Source organism: Anas acuta, chromosome Z, assembly GCF_963932015.1.
Source record: "Anas acuta chromosome Z, bAnaAcu1.1, whole genome shotgun sequence".
Lineage (NCBI taxonomy): Eukaryota > Metazoa > Chordata > Aves > Anseriformes > Anatidae > Anas > Anas acuta.
This window is the reverse complement of record NC_089017.1, coordinates 6,351,697-6,370,572: the sequence shown is the minus strand read 5'-3', so window position 1 is coordinate 6,370,572 and position 18,876 is coordinate 6,351,697. Positions and strand designations below refer to the sequence as shown.

At 43.7% G+C, this 18,876-nt stretch overlaps 1 protein-coding gene across 1 annotated transcript in view; it reads left to right on the top strand.

Annotated features, from left to right (window-relative positions):
- Positions 1 to 18,876, top strand: part of PDZD2 (PDZ domain containing 2) — a 199,017-nt gene that overhangs the window by 149,577 nt on the left and 30,564 nt on the right. The window contains 7 exon segments of the mRNA XM_068666448.1: positions 8,732 to 8,843; positions 10,807 to 10,955; positions 11,479 to 11,598; positions 14,079 to 14,193; positions 15,911 to 15,984; positions 16,137 to 16,362; positions 17,188 to 17,305. Coding sequence (XP_068522549.1) covers positions 8,732 to 8,843; positions 10,807 to 10,955; positions 11,479 to 11,598; positions 14,079 to 14,193; positions 15,911 to 15,984; positions 16,137 to 16,362; positions 17,188 to 17,305 — 914 coding nt within the window.

Below are 18,876 nucleotides of genomic sequence, written 5' to 3'. Positions count from 1 at the left end.
GATGGATGTTCAATATTCTGCCTGTGAGTAAGTTCTCTAAGGCCTTAAGTTCTGCTCCAGTTCAGCCAGGGAAATATAATCTGAGCTATTCAGCTTCCCCAGGACACGGCAGAAAAGTTTTGTGACACTTGAAAACCGTAATCTAGGAGAAATAGCACTTTAAGGCTTACTCAAAAGTGTGTTTGTTGTGTTTCATTAATAAAAAATTCATAATACAGTTTAATTGGAGCTCTGTTTTTAACAGAATCTGGTTATGTAAAGCCCTATTTAACATGAAACATCCCTTAAAGTTTTAACTTTAATAAAACTTGTGCCGCCAGGCAGAAAAGGGATTACATTAATATCCTTAAAGTACATTTCTTTCAGAGCTGGTTTGGCCAAAATGTTTCTTAACTTCAGATACAAAATACTGGGCCACAGAATCATGTTGTGTTAAATTGTCCTAAGTCACTTCGGGGATTTTAAACTCTCACCCTAAATCCATATTTTACCTCGTGCAATTGACACTGCTATTTTAAAATGTCATTATTTATGTCCAAGTGAAATAGGATGATAGGGTAATATTTACCTCTGACAATTTTTTTTTAATTCTAATTCATTTTTCCTAGCATTTCTGTTGCTTGAAATTGAATCTATTTGTCACTGTATTGCTGCATGGCAGAGCAACCTGGGAAATGAGCTCTGAACAGAAAGCAGATCTGCCAAGAATTTGCAAAGTGTCTGATGAATCTGGGGCGTTTCGGGTCCCTTGACAGAGGCACATACCATTCTCCACTGCTTCAAAAGCTTTTAGCCTTTGTTTCTGGTGGTGCTGTGTTGTTCAATATGGGATGATCCGACTATTTTCCTTTTGAAGCGTTCTACTTGAGCGAACAGCTCCATATTAATGGGCTGGATGAGAAATTCCAAAAAGTTATTAAACACAAGACGAGGGCGTCCGCCTCGGGAGGTTTGGATCTCCAGTTGCTGGAGGCGGGGAGGGAAGGCTGGGGACTGCTCCTCTGGGCTTTGCTTAATCTGGGGCTCTTCCCTGGGCAACTGCTGCCTGTGGTGCCGGGGTTCTTCATGTCAGCTGTGGGCACATTGCCTGCATAGATGGCCGTGACCCACCAAGATGTTGGTGCTCCCACAAGTGACAGAAACAGGATGTCTCCGGTTAAAGGTCTCTCACAGAAGCTGGGTTTCCTTACCCCTTGACAAAGCCCACTTATGGTTTTTTGTTGTTGTTGTTGCAAGGCATGCAGCAATGACCTTCTTTGTGAATATGCAGAAATGCATTTGTTTACCACCACCCCCCTCCCTGTTTTTATTTATTATCTGAGCCACAGGACTGGTTAGTTATTTTCTGTTGTGAGCCTTTCTGCCTTACCAGGGAATCCGTATGTAATTACCTCTAGCCATGCAAGCATAATAAGGAAGAGGATAACAATGCCATAAGTTTAAAAACACTCTTGGGGTCAAAAGTTCTTCTGGAAGCACTGGGAGAGAATTTCAGAGAAAGCATTAACATTGAAAAGGAACAGGAAGCATAACTCAACAATTAAATGTGTGCAGAGCGCGGGGAGGGACCCTCATTACTAAGAGGACTCGAGCGTTCATTCCCATTAGGGCACCGCAGTCTCGAAAGAGGCTGCTGAGACATGACTCACCCCTCGAACAGGGCTGCATGGCTGGAGAAGCGAGAAACAGCTTTCGCCATCAGAAACCCCCTTTTGCACTGAAATGTTTTGACTGGGGTGGGTGAAGATGAAGAAGAGCCTGGTGTGAGGCTCTGTTGTGGCCAGCCTTGTCCTGGGGAAGGGCTCAGTAACTCCTTGTGGTGAGGGCTGGAAAAATTTTCAGTGCCTGCCTCACGCCAAAAATGTGGCACATTTTGAAGAGGAATGAGTGAGAGTGGGGTACAGCCTTGTCCAGCATGTCCAGGGGTCTGCGCCCATGTGGTGCCCTTCAGAACAGCTGAACAGATGCTCTGGGTCCTGCGGTGGCTCCAGAGAGATGGTAAAATGCAAGCTTTTAGAGTAAATGTAGACGGGAATTTGGGCAGGAGAAAATGACAAAACATTTTGAGACCAACTCTTTGTTTGCCTAATGCGGTTGTTCCTCTTGTGTGTAAGCAGTTGTTTTGCTTCCAGAAGCCATATCACATTAAAATAAGCAACTGCAATTCATCTTATTGCCACAGGGACGTGCAGCAGCTATGATGGGCTGATGGTGGTGGCGCAGGCAAGGGCTTTGTGAAGATGTGGGCATGAGTCGTGTGAACACAGGGAGGAAGAAGAGTGGTGGAAGGCCCATGGGGGCAGTGTCATTGAATTACTGTTCCATACAGGTTCTGAAATTCATCCACAATGGCGATGTTAATGTGAGTACGTTCTTCAGGGAGTTCCTTGGTTCAAGCCCTTCTGGGCTTCTTTTTTAGCCTTCGTGTTAAAGGCAAGCACAGAGAAAGCTGTTTTACCCAGAGGCCAGTGCTCTGAAGGGTCCTCTGTAGACTTGATGCAGGCTATTTCATACAAAATATGAAATACCTACTGACGCTTGGGCTGGTGGAAGATAACCTTCTTGACATGACCATAAATATCAGTGTAGACAATACCCAGAGTTGTAGTTTTTGCTCCTCCATGTGACATGCTTGAAAGCCAAGTCAGCAGCATAATAGAAACACAAGTTTATCTACAGTACAGGTTCTACTTGCTCTTTGTTTTTGTGAATGAGGGTTTTTCCCATAAAGCAACAGATAGAGTGCAGCCTGCCTCTTCTTTGGCTGTTTGGATAACTGCCCAGTTTTGAAGGAGATGAACTGCCTTTAACAAGCTAAAAATAACCCCCTCATGGCACTGGGACAAGAGAGATGCTGTCACAGCCACGCAGTTCACATACATTAACAGAAAGACGATAAAGGCTCTAGGATTTGAGAGTTAGTGTGAATGTCGTGTCATTGCATCAGCAGTCTGTTTATCTGCAAATTATTGAGCACGTACATGGTCCAGTCTTGGCTGGGTTCTGTTAAAATGTATTCTAGATGTGCTGTGCCTGAATAAATGCAGCCTGTGTAACATATGAGGCTTCAGATCCTTGATTCAGGTATGAAAGATGCCTAATGCTTATGTATTCCGTATCCTCTCATGTACTTAGGATGATATAAACTGTGGTTTTAGAGCTGAAATCCAAAGCTCTCCACCAGCTGTGTCATGGGAATGCTCTCTGCAGCTGCGGGTTGACTTTGGTATTAGGGAGGTCTTGCTTCATTCTCAGGAGAGTTATTTATTTTGAGGATTGTTTATTGCTTGCTTTGTCCCTCACTGTGAGTAAAAAGGTTGTCATTAAAAAAAAAAAAAAAAAGCAGCCGCTTGTTGTTTGCCATGATGTATAGTCTCTGGATTTGTGCTAAGCCACGAGCTGAGCATTTATTAAAGAAAATAACAGAGGAGCGGGAGTGGTGTTCACACAGCTTGAGTTCCATGTTTGTCTCCTCTATTTACCAGGACCAATCTTCTGGGACCTCTGTGCAGCACTTGGAGACATCTCGTGGGCAAGGAATATACTGCATGCAAATATGTCATCCTTTTTGATGTTGGGGGGAAAAAAGGGATAAAGCATTAAAAAGAAAACAGCAGTGATTCATTTGTGCACCATCTCAGAAATGTATGAATTTGATTTCCTTCAGCTTAGAAGATGTTTATAGTGAAAATCATAATATATTGCAGCAGAACAGTAATCTGGTCCAAAAAGGATTAGGAACGATTTAGCTGGGAGCATCTTACTATTTTTAAGGCATGTATTCCCTGTGATATCTGTTTCTTGGGGAACTTAGCTGCATTAGGCATTTCCTGAATTTCTTTCTATCTAAAAGGATGCTTTGTCTCTTCAGAACTTAAGTGCTAATTTTAACAGCTATTTGGAAACCTGAAAATGGAGTCTCCTTTACTTAACAGAAGCCCTGGCCATAAATACAACGCTGCACCAGGGAGTCTTTGGAGCTGGTGTGGTTGATATCCATTTATATTGAGAACCCGTAGCCTGCCAGCATCCTCTGGGCCATGGTCAGCATGTTGGTCTCCTGGTATCAAAGTTGTTGAAGTAGGTTTTGAGGTGTCTCAAACAAAATAAATTGAGCACTCTGGGAGATGAAAGCAGCTCAGCTCTCCCATAGTGTGCACCTTGTATTTGCTGAGGGCGTGTGGGCAGGTATTGCTGCTGGCTCTGTGTCGGCGAGTGCCAGCTTGTGTTTCACGTGCAGGCTTGTGTGTGACATCTTCATAGACTTGGTAAAGAGCGATAAAAATAACCATTGGGGTTTTGTACTTACTGAAGCTGACAGTAATGCCCTTTCTAGCAACTCCTGCATTACAGCAAAGGCTTTGGCTGGCTTTTGAATGCAGGGATTTGTTAGAGTGATAGACCAGGCATTCTTAGAGACCACTTTAAAGGCTTTTGTTCTGTTTATTTAGCATTTCCACCTATTCAGAAAATAGGGCAGCTCCAGTTCTTGAATCTTTATCAGACTTCCTGATCTCCTTGCAGCACATGAAGCGGGAGGTTTCCGACTCTTGCTTTATAATTAGGTAATGGAGTCCTCGGTTCCCATCCCCTTGCCCCAGGCAGGAGGAAGCCCCGGCTGTGCCTGCTGTACCCACACAGGTCCTTCCCAGAAGCGCTGCTGGGGATGGCAGCTGCTGCTTTGCTGCACTAGTGGAGCAAAACGTAGCCTGAGGATGGGGCTGTGGGGTCTCGCTGGTGGAGCCTGCCTCGACAAATACGCAGGGTGAGAAAGCAGGGCACCGTATTTTCCTGAGATGCAAGGCTGTAAATAGCGGTGATATGGAGGTGATGTTCGTCCTCTTGTCCACCATCCCTGGATGTGTTGGATCTCTGTGTTTATGAAAGAAGGGACCACTCTAGCTTGCTTCAGAAGCAATTAAATCTGGGTTTAGTTTGTCCTGGTGAGGCTCTTTTCTGAGGCAAGCATGCTTCTTCCTCTGCCATTGGGCACCTGCCAAGTTGCTGAGTTTTGGGAGGCTGCCCTGGGTGCTGCAGCCCTGAACACGGTTTGCCCCGGTCCTTCCAGCAGATGGGAAGCTTTGTGCATGCCATGGAATCAGAGCAGTAAGCAACGGGAAACTCGGTGCTGACCGAGATGAGAAAATCTGTGTCCTCTGCATTGTTCGCAGTGCTAATTCCAGTAAATTATAGTGCTGCACTTTGTAATTTATCTGAGAGATGGATTCAATTAAATTGAAAAAGAGCTAATTTAAAAGTGAAGATATTTTTCTTTCCATGTAAGGTGAAGGGGCCTGTGGAGCTCTCTGCCCACCAGACGACACATTTAAGGCTTAAAGCACGCTGTGCCCCACAAAGTGGTGAATAATTGCACAAATAACTGGAACAACTAGAATTATAACACATCTTCAAAGAAAATCTCACAAACTTTTAGAAAGGTTAAAGCCTTTGGGGCATCTGCTAGTCTCAAGGGACTTTCTGCAGGGGCCAGGTAAAGGTTTGCAGCAGGCATTCTGCAGCTTTCTGTGCTGGTGGTGGTTGCTTTTGGACGGAGGCAGTCCCAGCTCCACTGCTTTCATCCTGCTGGCTGCCCTTGAGGACAGGAGTGTTGGGGTGTTTTGTGATGAAATAAGTTTGGGGTTGTGCTGCTGAAGAAAAAGCTGTTTTGGCTACGTCAGGACCAGATGGAGAGTTATGCCCTGCGGAGCTGCTGCGTGCAGTGGCACAGCCGCTCCTCTAACACGGCGCTGTTTTAAAGCAGTGGGCTAGAGTCGGTCTGACCCTTTGCCAGTGAAGGTATGGCTGAATTTGGCATGCTGCATATGGCCAGGGTCTAATCCTCGCCGTTTCGCCTGCTAACAGTCGCATTGAACTCGTCTATCTTCAGCTCTGCCCTGGGGGTTGGACGGACTCGCCGGTGGGGAAGCTCGCAGCAGAGGAGCTCGGCAGCAGCAAAGCAGTTTGCTTATTAAATTGTATCATCCCATGTGTCCTGCCTTGTTTTTGTAAATCAGTGATGATTGCCAAGCTGTTTGCGGTTAAACAATGCAGACTGTTATAATCCTGCTCCTCATCTTGCCTAATTAAGGGCCTGGTCGTGCTGGAGTTTTGCCCGAGCAAGGGCTCTGGGGGTAGTTGTTCATCCTGGTTTAGTGCCAGGACTGTGTGTTCGTGATAGCACTGTTTCCTTTGAAATCAATTGAGATGTCACCATCGCTTGATCCCAGAGTTACTTAATGAACTGGCAGAATGGGCTCTATTTTTAGATCTCCCTCAAATCTGTTCAAACAACCACGTGTGTTAAAGCTCCCCTTGTCCTCAGCGCCGAGACGGCAATCGGGCAGGATTTATGGGTTTAGCTTAATAAGAGGCGTGCAGAACTGAAATAGTAAGCTCCATTTCCTTGAAGGCAAGGAAAATTAAAATGGCATGGTCACAATCCTGGCGGCTGCTTTGAGACAGAAAAGCAGTATGTTCACGTGTGGCCAGGGGAATAAGGTGGAGCTGGGGTTTTCTTGTCAGAGTTACAACAGAGCCAAAGATTACAGGCACACAACTGCTGAGAGTTCTCGCAAGCTTTGTGGAATGGATTTCTGAGTGTTTTCTGAGCAGGGTAAAACTCTTGGTGGTTTATTAGACAACCTCAACAACTTAGAGTATCTGCCTCATTGCGAATGCTAGAATGTCTTCTCCTAAATGTTTACGATCCATGTCAGAGAAGTATTTCTGCTAAAATAAGAAATAAACAGAGGCATAGGTAATTTAGATGTTTCAGACTTACTGTAGTCTGAAGCCAAGTTGGATAAAACTCAATTTCAGGAAGCCACGGAGAATGTCTTGAGGCTTTCCCTGGCGTTGGTGTCCACATGTGCGTGTCTGCCCGCAGACCCTACATGCAGCGTGGGTGTTTGCAGGCACGCAGCCTCCAGGACTGCATGGGGTTGGGGTGTTTGAGGTGGCAGCAACTGTCTGCTGTCCTTCCTCTCACCACACTAGATGGAAATGTGTGGAGTTGCAGAACGCAAAGAGCTAAAACAAAAGCAAAAAGCCCCAAACTAAGTAAAACCCTCTGTGGTAGGAACGCAGAATGTACCAATGGGTCACTGCTGAGACCTGGCTCAGGACAGAAATGGGCTGCAGCAGTGATGAGTTCAGAGACAAATTGTCGTGATGAATTCAGAGAAAATGCTTTCTTCCTTTTCTACACAGGAGGCATTCTCATTATAAAGGGTATTTTCACTACTGTGGTAAATTGCAGCATAACTTCATGGGATTCACAAAGTCCTGGCTCACTTCTAAACGGTCCTGCTGTATTTTAGGTATGTTCTCAAGAGAATCGTACGGAGAGGTTCTGATACCTCAGCTGTGGTCTAGGCACTGATGGTTTGGGTCTGTTGGATTTTATTTACTTACTTATTTTTACATGTTTTCTGGAATGAATTCCTCACCAGGATGGCCAAATTATAAGCACCAGTTATATGAATGCAGTTATTTTCTTCAGATAAATCCTGTTATGTGGAGCTCATGAGTTGCAAAGCATTCGATACCAGAAGAAGACTCTGAGGCTGTTGTTGCAATGCCTTGAAAAGTCCAAAAGAACTGGCTGGGATGCACAAACTAAGTGTAGCTGTTAATGTTGAAGGGGGAGGAATAAAAAGCCCAAGTCCAATAGCAGTTTCCACTTCAGCTTTATCTGCCAATTGTATCTTTTCCTGAAGTAGTTACCCTTTGAATGGTAATCACAAGGTCTAGACTCTGCAAAAGACAAGCTTTGTGGGTTTTTTGGTTTTGAGAGAAGAGGGATGGAGCAATGGGAGGGAGGGTCTGAGGAAAATCATGCCATTATTAAGCTTTAATAGTGGAAGTAGAAACTATTTCAACTGTATGAGTGTTTGGTGATTTGAGGGGATTTTTTTTTTTTAAAACTGACTTGCAGTAGCTAATATAGCACATTGAGAATATAAAGTGACCGGTAAGTGGTTGTATTGGAAAACTTTCCATCCTTGCCATGAGCTGTCTAAAATTGTGCAGTGGGTAATGGGGTGAAAATGTGGAGGAATTGGTGTGTGCACAGGGTGTGTGCCAAGGATTGCTGTGCAGCAGCACCACTGGGAAAAACTTGATTACTGCAGCTCGATAAAGGAAGCCACTAGTGGAGAAAGGAGCCACTGGGGGCTCCATGATATGGGGACTGAGTAAATTTTAGCTGAACAATCCAAGGCTGCTGCGTGCTTGGCTGTGCAATCCTCATAACCTGTTAAATCAGCTTTTTATCCGTTACGTGTTGGCATTCAGCTGTGGTCACTAGCAATAAAACAACACTTTTTTAAACTGGCTGTCTCTGTAAGCATTTGGTGTCTCTGGAAGCTTGCTGAGCTGAATAAATTGCAATAAAAGCTACAATAAAATGTAAAAGTGTGTGGTGGAAGCACCGGAATGAGCTGGTGTGTGTGCTGGAGGTGCAGTGGAGGTATTGATGTGGTACCCTGCAGTGGGTTCCTGGTCACACCAAGCTCTAGGCATATCCATCTGTGAAAATATCACATAATGTCCAAAGGCATTACTGAAAATTATTCACAGAAACATGTGCTGGCTTAATACAATGACATCTTTGTGAAAAATTAAGATGATGTGCAGTGGAATTTTCTGTCCCTTAGTAACAACGAGAGGAATTCCGTCAGCTTCACTGGTTCACAACTATATCAGATTTTTTTTAATTTTTAATTTTTAGGTGATGGAAACTGAGAAGTCTCAAGACCCAGCTTCTGTGGAAGTGTCCAAAGGAAACAACCAGAGTCCGACTCTGGGAAGTGGCATACTGAAATACAGAAGTCGATCCCAAGGTAAATCTGGATTGATAAAAGATAGCGGTAGTAAAGTTTTTCTGATGAGTATTTCTTTTAGCTCTCTAAAAGTGAGGTAGGTTTTCTTTTCTTTGGACATTGTATAGGTTTAATGGTTTAATTTGGAAGGAAAATTCCAGCTGTAAGACATTTGCATTCAGCCTCCTGAGCTGAACTATAGTATTGACAGAAAGATGAAGCAAAATTTTGGAAACTTCTTTTTGTGTATTTTTCTTTGTTCTCTCTCTTTTTTTTTCTTTTTTTTTCTTTTTTTTTTTTTCTTAATCATTTGTGTTCCCTATTTCAGTATGCTTTAACTTAATGGGTTGTAATGAGGGAGGTCTTTCAACCTGCCATCACTAACATACCTGTTATAGCAAATACTCTCACCCTTGTCTACTGTGCTGTGCCCAAGTCTTAGCAGTAACCTGTGAGCAGAGCTCAACAAAATTCTCATCTCTAATGCACTCTAAGGGTCCCTCCCTCAAATGTTCACCTCAATTTCCATTTACTCAGGTATTTTTAGCATCCTCCACGCAGCTGCCCTGCCTGCAGTCCCTGTGGCTGTGTGCTGGTAGTTCACTGGACCCAGCCAGGAGCATCCTCTTTCCTGGTTCCCATCCTGGGATGCAGTGTGAGAAGGGAAGCTGTGTTCAGAGATATGGAAAAAAAACATGGAAATACAACTTCTAGAAGAGAGGGGGAGGTTGTGGGAAAGGGTTAGTTTTTGGTACCTGGAGGACTGGGAGAGCAAGAAGTACCAAGATGCTGGGACATGCCAAGGTAGCCTTCCTGGATGTGTGCAGCAACAGCATCCTGCAAACCCATGGAAAGGGAGCTTTAAAACCAGCGGTGATTTCACACCCCAAAGCAGGGAGTGGGTTTAAATGGCACTCTGAGAGGCGGGTGCAAATCCTGCCTTACGTATACAGTGGCAAAATTCGTTTTTTGCTGGGTGATAACAAGCAGCCTTCCCTGGCTCTGTGCTTGCTCCCTCCTTAGTGCTGGTGCTTGCACAGCATCCTGGCCAGAAGGAGGTGGCAGAGAACAGATTTGGGGCTTATCTGGGCAAATGTGCAATGGATCTCCCTCAGCATATGTCTTGTGAGCCCTGCATCCAATGTAAGGACAGGGTAGCGAAGCAGAGCTTACCCTTTCTGTGGCAGCTCCAGCTTGCATTGGTTTAAAGTAATCTCAAAACTTAGGCAAATTCCAGCATGTGTGAATTTTGCCTGTCTTGGGATTCATCTGTAAAATAGGGGTTAATTGTGCTTTCCTGCATGGTGGGGGAATTCCAGGGATAAAAGTGCAGGAAATGCTGGGACCGGATCCTGTGGGGACCTCGGAGAAAATGAGAATTGGAGGAGCCCTGGTGCAGGGAGCAGGGCACTCTGCTGCTGACTGCAGGGTATCCTGCAGGACAAGTCATTGTGTTTCTAATGTGAACTCTGCACTCTTCTCCTCTTGAAGATAACTAGGATCTCAGACAGAAGGAAAGGAAACAGCATTTATTTGGCACGTTATTTCTTTCTTCCTTTCCAGAAAAATTTCCCTCAAAGTGACATGACACCTCCAGAAATGAATACGGCCACAGTGTCAGGTCTTTTAATTTTAAATAAATGAAGCTTGAGAGCTTACTGCACTGGCAATGCTATTGGGTGAGAACAGCTGAATTTCTTTTCTGTCCCTGAGCTACTGGCTCAATTATCTGCTTTTCCTTACTACCATGAGTGACAGTGCTGAGGAGTTCAGCATCACTGAAATATCATGCAAAAGCTGTGACAGCAGAAAAGTTTTCAGTTGTAGATGATCAAACCTAGCTTGTAAGTGCTCTGTTGGGTACAGTGAAGCAATGTTTTAAGGCATTGTTAGTCTGGGGTTTGCAGGAGGTGATTATTATGTGCTGCCAAGAGGATGAAGCAGCTCTGAGATGTCTGAGATGCCTTTCTGTGGTTTTCCCTAGGTGCTGGATCCCGCTTAGAGTCCGTGGGGGAAGACGATGAGCTGATGGTGGAAAATGGTGAATCGAGCTATGAGATAGCAGTGAAATACTCCCGGGGCGGCAGAAAGCACTCTCTGCCACAGCAGCTGGAGTCAGCAGGAGCTAGGCAGGTGGGTGCAAACCCGGGTATGAGCACTGCATATCCCTCGGACAGCACCATGCCAAACTGGGATGCATTGGCCACCTATGGAGAATGTCTTTCCTCTGAGGATGGTGAAGAGGGGTGCTTCATGCTGTGTTCAAGCCCTAAAGCTGATACCATGAGCACTAGAAATCTGAGCACTTAAAAAACCCTCTCTTTATTTTAATGACTTGATGTTATAGGCATTTTTTAGTTTGTTTTTAGCAAGTAAGTACTTCAGTATATCATGAAGCTCTCCTCAATCTTTTTAATTTAAGTTGTGACCGGTACATTACAAAATGATGCTACTCTGTGAAATGTGGGAAAATTACAGCAAGGTTCAATCTGACTGTAACGAGCAAGGATTTCATCCCTTGAGTGCTCATCTGAATATATCTGTTAAGATCCACCCCGCCGTCTCCTCCCCGACACAATTTTCCCGGTATGACATCCCAGTGCCTGTGCCAAGCAATCAGAGCGACTGACTTCCCTTGTTTGCTGCTGTTTGCTAGGACTACCACATCGTGAAGAAATCCACCCGTTCCTTCAGTGCCGCCCAGGTGGAATCTCCATGGAGACTGACCCAGCCGTCCATCATCTCTAACATCGTCCTGATGAAAGGGCAAGGCAAGGTGAGCATTTCTACATGTCTGGTTTCTCACGTGTAGCAAGAGATGGCATTTCAAAGGCATCTCCAACCCCCAGGACTTCCAGCATCTGGGTGAGACTGGTTTTTGCTCTCAAAGGTAGCACAAGAACAATAAACAAATCCCATTTTCAAATGTAAATGCCATAGTTACACCTGCGAAACGTAGGGCAAACAATGTTCCTGTCACACACTTGACGTGGGGTGGCTTTCATTCTGATTTGGTGCGTCTGGTCATTACTGAGATATCAAATATTAATAATGGATCTATAAATATGTATGTGTATGCAAAGTTGGGGCAGCTACAGAAGAGTACCTGTTTGCATGCATATTTATGGACAAGCGTATTTTATTTCTGTGGAGCCTGGATACATTTAAAAAATCACTGTAAATTAAGCGTTAAACCCAAAGATAGGTTCCTGGTTGATTGTTTATCTGAGACCACTTCATTCTCTGGGTCACAGAGTCCTCTTTTCACTCCCCAGTAACGTGTTAGCACATTTCCTAGATACCAGCTGAATGCTAAAGGAATAAAAAGGTATTAAACTCAGTGTGTATTGTTTTCCCAAACCTAGCCCATACTAGTATTGGAGCTCTCACTTAAATATGCTAAAAATATGCATGTTTTTTTCTGAAATACTGTTTATATTCATCAGATGGATGTGTTTTGGACTAAAAGCCTTGTTTTGACTTTCAAGCTCAAGTACAAAACAAATTCCGTGTTGCGCTTCAAGTTTAACAAGGAATTGGAAACAGTGACTTCTCTGGCTAGACTGACTTACAGTTGTTGTAAGTCTCCCTGTTTCAGGAGCTTCAGATCTTTAAAGAGATTTTCCCAAGCATGTATTTGTGATTTTTTTTTTGCCTCTTTCTTTTTTGACCCCGTTTTTTTTTTTTTTTTTTTTAGAAGAAGAAGAATTAGCTTATCTCTCTCTGTGTGATAAGCCACCCTCGCCTGCCTTTCTGCAGCTAACTCCAAGGTGTTACAAAGCAGTCAGGAACAAGCAAACTGTAGTCATTGTGAACCACCTCAAATAGTTGCTGTTTCAGGTGCTTTGCACCCACCTTTAGAGCAATTGTTTGTGTTAGAATAAGCAGTGCATATGATTTGTATAGTAGCCTTTGCTTTTTATCTTTGTGTGGACGTGGTGCTTAAGAAGTATTTCCATAGAGTCATTGTGCTGGTGGCCTGGAGCCAAGTGCATGACCTTGATTTTTCATTTGTAGGTAGATCTGTATGGGTTTTTCTTCTGCTGGGGAGTTAAAGCACTTCAAGATGGTGGACACCCCTGCACCTTGCAGATGTATTGCTCCCAATCAACCCCATGCAGACATGGGGAGAGCTGCTGCATCCGTGCAGGGAGTGCTGGGTGCCTTGTGCTTCCTGCAGGTTGCTTTGCAGTTGGCAGTTGCAAATTAAACCTTCGCTTTAATTATTTTTTTGTTTCAAGGTGGAGATACGATGCTTCCTTTTGGGAAATCAGTAGCATCTTATCAGATTACTAGAAGCTCGTAACAATAGTAGTGTACTTTATATTCATGGAGTAAAATGATAGAGCTGTGTGCTGTATGGGGTTGCAAGCACGATGTTCGTGCCTGCTCCAACAGCATCCCTCAGCTGGACAGCACTGCCCGTGGCACTGCCCTGGCTTCAGATCACTGAACAACAAGGTTCACACTTACCCTGTCCACCTGGTAGGTGACATTTCTCTTTAGTGTGTAACCACTACAGCGGTGACAAGAGGAGAAATGTGGGGGGATGGATCAAGGAAGTGTTTTGGCTGGGAAATAGCTCAGCAGAAGGGGGAGAGGTTTGTTCTGCTGTGCTCATCCATTCTCCGATGAGCTTCACAAGCCAGTCCCGCAGCCAGCCAGGGCAGCACGGGGGCAAGAGCTAACAGATGGAGCCCTGGGGAATGTATTGATCTAGATTTATTTAAATACACTGTGCTACATGTCTCCAGAATAATTAAAAATGTACATGTGCGTGACAGCCCCCCCATGCCAGCCCCCTTTGAGCTACATTCCTGACATTACAGCACTGACCTCATGTCATGCTCTTAAGCTTTTTTTTCCTGAAGAAAAGCAGGATCTGTGACAGTGCAGAAGACTTCAGTTAATCTTGGATATAGATCTCAGGGGTGGGAATCTACTGTCTGTCAATTTAAGAGCAACGTGTTACAGTTTTTAAAGTTGGAACAGGATAACATAAAGCTTTTGATCCAGTGCTTAAAAAAGATCTTGAAATAGCATATTTTTTTTTCTTTTTTGCTACTTTCTTGGGCTGAGAAGCATAGAATGAATGTAAATCAGGAGATGCCAGCAGAGAGTAAAACTGCAATGTGATTCATCAGAATCTGTTAGGTCTTCATCTCTCCTTTGACTGTACATTACTGGCAGCCTTTCTCAGACAGGTGATGATAGAGTAAAGTGCCAGCTGTGCAACTTCTCCTCCTTTTTCTTCAGGGTCTTGGATTCAGCATTGTGGGAGGTCAGGATTCTGCTCGTGGACGCATGGGGATTTTTGTGAAGACTATATTCCCAAATGGAGCAGCGGCTGCTGATGGAAGGCTTAAAGAAGGTACAGCAGAGAGAACCCGACTGTATATGAAGGACCAGAATGGGATACTCTTTCAGTCCAGCAGAAAAATTTAAGTATAGCTTTATCTAGGCACCTGGCCATCAGCAAGAGGCCATGGAGGTTGTAACACACCCTGTTTGTCCATCCTGGGGAAGATCTATCACAAGATTTAACTTGATTATATTGTGTTTTGAGGAGGGAAAGCTATAGAATGAAGTTGCTTTTTCCTTCAGTGAACCTTATTTGCCCAAGCCTTAACCTCTAATTCCTCAGATACAAAGGGTCATCGATAGCAATGAAGTGTATGTATCCAGCCAACATTTGGCTTAAAGGTGCTGGTCCAAGAAGGGGTGGTGTGCCTGGGAATCTTTTTTGGGCCCCTGTGTTTTATGATACTCTTGGTATGATTTTGATGTGCATCAACAAGTAAGAGTCATCACCAGAAAAAGAAAAGAGGAAAGACAAGATTGGCAGTAGGATCATGCATCTCATTAGAGAAGCAGATATCTCCTGGTTTTGTTGCTACTTTTCCAGTCTCAATCTATGAGCTGGATGTGTAGCCTGTTCTGGGCATGTTTGGACCCTAATCTGAGTCCTGCCGTGCCAGATAGACACTTAGGCAGTTAAAAGTACAAAGTGACCACAAGTTTAGAGTGTTGGTCTATAACTCCTCTGTTAAGGGATGGGTAATTTCTCTTCCACAGAAAGCTGTTCCTGTGTTACTTCTATCCTTCTCATATCATCACTTCCATCTTTACATCTCACCACACTTGTATTTGAGGCTGCTTTTGGTGCCAGCTCTCCAGCTCACTGCCAGAGGGAAGCTTGTGCCCCTGCAGAATGGGTTGTGCACTCACCATGGGAAGCCAATAAGTAGCAGCTGTCCAATAAACCCAGTGATCCTTCTCAGAATATTCTGAGCTCACAAACTACTTTTAAATTTATTTTTGTTTTATATTTTACTGGGGCTAAAAAAAAAAAGAGAGAGAAGGGGTAGACATGGCTGATGACATCACCTCATCTAATTTTGCACAGATGGAAGGAAAATTGCAGAAAGTGGATCTGGTTCCTGCTCACTTTGCCCTCCTTCTACTGAAATGAAAGAGGTTCAACACAGCTGGGTATAAGTAGTAAGATCCAAAACTGGAAGCTTGTAATAAGCAGGTAGAAATATCATGGGAAATGTTCATTGCGGTGAGAAGGGCATTTGCTATTGCAGTGTGTAAGCTACTTGCTTCTCCCTCCACAGGTGCTTGGTAAGAGGAACACGTTTGCTTTCTGCACGTGTGTGCAAGGCCATTTTTTTCTGAACAGGCTGTGGAGTAACGTGCTGTAGTCTTTCACTTAGATTCTCATTTCTTTTATTGATGCTCACAAAAGAAGGGGAATTTTATAGTCTTGTTGGACTTAATGTTACGAGCATCTATTTTCAGACTTCAGTAAAAATCTATGACGATTTCGGTTTGTTAGTATGAGAATGCCAAGTTAAGGGTTTCTACTGAAGAGCAGTCTTTACAAATTTATCATTATTAAATTCTAAAGGCATTAAGACAAATGAAAATAAACTGAGAGTACTAGAAAGCTTTTTACTGAGCAGCTAATTGGAATCCACATAGTAGCAGGTTGCCTTATGTATAAGCAGTTTTTTTTACATTTCTATAGTCTATGTATTGCTGACATCATATTATTTTTCTTTTTTTTTGTATCTTATTACCAGGGGATGAAATCCTAGAAGTTAATGGAGAGTCTCTACAAGGGCTGACCCATCAAGAGGCCATTCAGAGGTTTAAGGTAGCATGCATGTAGCGTGTGAGAGGTTCAGGCTTCTCTTCATTCAATGACCTTTAGCAACTTCTTTTGCTTGCCACAATTAATATATATAGGTTTACTGGCAGATGTTGGCTTTTCATGTCACCTTACTGGCTTCTCTGGTGTCTGTCTAGCAACTCAAGAAAGGTGTGGTGACCCTGACCGTGCGCACACGCCTGCGCAGCCCAAGCCTCACGCCCTGTGCGACTCCCACCTTGCTGAGCCGCTCCAGCTCCCCCAGCTCCAGTGCCAGTGGTGGAACACCAGTCCCTGGCCCCGACGAGACAGATAGTTCTTCCTCAAGCCGCAAAGGCCCCGGCCCAAAGGACAGGATTGTCATGGATGTGACACTCAATAAAGGTGAGGATCTGTTGGAATGAGCTGGGAGAATGAATCAGGTAGCTGGGAGATACCAGGCAAAATGTGAATTAGCCTCAGCAGCCCAAATGACTGTGCCCTTGTTGTGACGAGCAGCCCTGAATAAGACAAATCCCTGCAGAGTGCTCAGAATTGCTCAGATGAGCTGCTTGAACTTCTGCATGAGGATCAGTCTCATTATCAATAATTGCACTGGTCTTGTTAACAATAATTGCACAAGGGACACTTAGTGCATATACTCTTTGTGGTGAGACAAGCATGCCTGCTTTAAAGACTTGGAGATGTTTTTAAAGGTTGGATTAAAAATTTGGAGAGTCACTGAATCAGAGATAACTTCTCACCTTTCTTCGTGTGTCTTTGCTGAGGGATGGATGCCATGCAGGTATTTAACAGAAGAGAGCAGTGCCATTAGTGGTGTTTTCTGTGCTCCCTTTTTTTCTTTTAATAATTTTAAGTGAGAACTTTGTTGGATTGCTTCTCCCAGTCCTTTGTGCTTCAGACCAGATCAGACCTTGTGCAATGTTTCCAGTCCGAGGTGGTTCCCAAAGCACACTGAAAATTTGCCAGGAGCAGAGTTAGTCCTTTCAAAAGTGGATCTCAGAAGGCAGGCAGGATCAGATATTTTCAGTCCTGATTTCCACTCTTGGTCTCGGCTTCCTGGCTGGCTGTACCTAAGGCCAACCCTGAAACAATACATGAGTCTTGGTCTCCAGATGGGATGTGGGAACACAAACACTTGTGTGTCCTGCGTGAGTACAATGTGTGGGGAATAACAACACTTCTCTTTGTACTTCTTGTTTCTCACAGAGCCAGGGGTTGGACTTGGCATTGGTGCCTGTTGTCTCACTCTGGAAAACAGTTCTCCGGGGATATACATTCACAGCCTGGCCCCAGGATCAGTCGCTAAAATGGATGGCAGATTAAGGTTAGTTAAAGCAAAAATGTGTTGGAGTGGTTTTACATTGATTGAGAATTCCTTTTTACCTGTTGGTTGTTGTAGCACGGAGAAGATTTATACTTAAGCATTCACCAAAAAGAAACCATTTAAAGACTCCCCAAAGTTGTATTTAATACTCAAGAAATGTTATTCTATGTGCTAGAAGCAACATGGTCATTAATTTTTTTTATTTTTTTATTATTATTTTTTTAATTCTCTATATAGATGACCAAGCCTAATAGCACCCTTTGAGAAAGGGGAGCAGCAAAAAGTGCAGCCTTATGTCTTTTTTTCTGAGTAGCTGCCAGAGATCCCAGATTGCTCAGGCATGTGCAGAGTTCTGTTAGAAGCTCAGTCACCTGGAGGAGCTGGGGAGAGATGTTCCACCTTTCTGTGTTGGTTCATAAATGATGTTGGGTGCTGGGAGCATCATTCAGGAGAGGAGGATGTTGTTAAGGCACGCTGGGACCACATAATCTACGCAGAACTTGTGGCTTGAACGCTGCTGTAGAGGACTTACATGATAGTTTTGCTTTTGTGATGGGCAGAGTGCTTTCTGTTTACTTGCTCACCAGGAAAACTGTGATAGAGCAATTTGGCTTTTGGAATAAGGGAAGAAGATAATTTGGTAGTTACATCCCTGCAAACGCATGGGTTGGAGGCGGCGGGAGAGAATGAAAAAAAAACAACACCAAAAAAAAACAAAAAAAACAATCTTAAAAGTTCCAACCATACAGAAATGCCTATAGGAAACAGTTCTTTAATGCCAACTTGGTTTCTTGTAAGCCTCTTTGGAAAAGATTGCGGTGCTGGTTGTGTCTGTGTGTAACAGCTGCATCATTTATTAGGTTTAAATGATTGATTATATCCAGGCATGCTTCCCAGTTTTCTAGCTTGCTTCTTTGAGACATTGCTCCTGTTGTCCCATCAGTGGTTTATGGCTCCATAAGCCAAAACTTACAGGATGGTTTTGATTTCGGAAAACCACGTTAATCAGATACTGACTTTACGATACTAGAAAGGTTTTCAACTCAGTCCCTCTGTGTCTGAGCTCCCCCTCTCAATTATATGTTTGTGAAAGTGATTTCAGTTTTTTAGTTTCTAATAGGTGTTTCAACCTAAAAGGTAGGCAAAGCAATGACACAATTAATTGTCAGGTCATCCTTTTATTTCATGAGCCTTCACCAGAGTACAGGCTACTGAAGGCTGCCATGTGCAATTGCTAATTTGCTTTTGGCATGTGGCCTCACAGTGTAAGCTCACTTCCATTGTCACAAGTAACCCAACATAAATCAGCAGTAGTGGATTGTTTAAGTGTCTATTTAAAGCAAATGTTTCAGTAATTATGGAGAATGCTTTAATGATATCCCTAGTTGATGATCTTTTCTTTGAACAGTTCCAGATGTCTAAGCACTATGAGCAAGAGTTATGAAACTGGAAAAACAAACCTAAACAATCTATGCTTTCCTCTCTCTCTCTCTCTCTTTTTCTTTAATGGGTTCGGTACATTAATTTGAAACAAATATACGCTTATCTTGCTCAATGTATTCCTGGAGTAA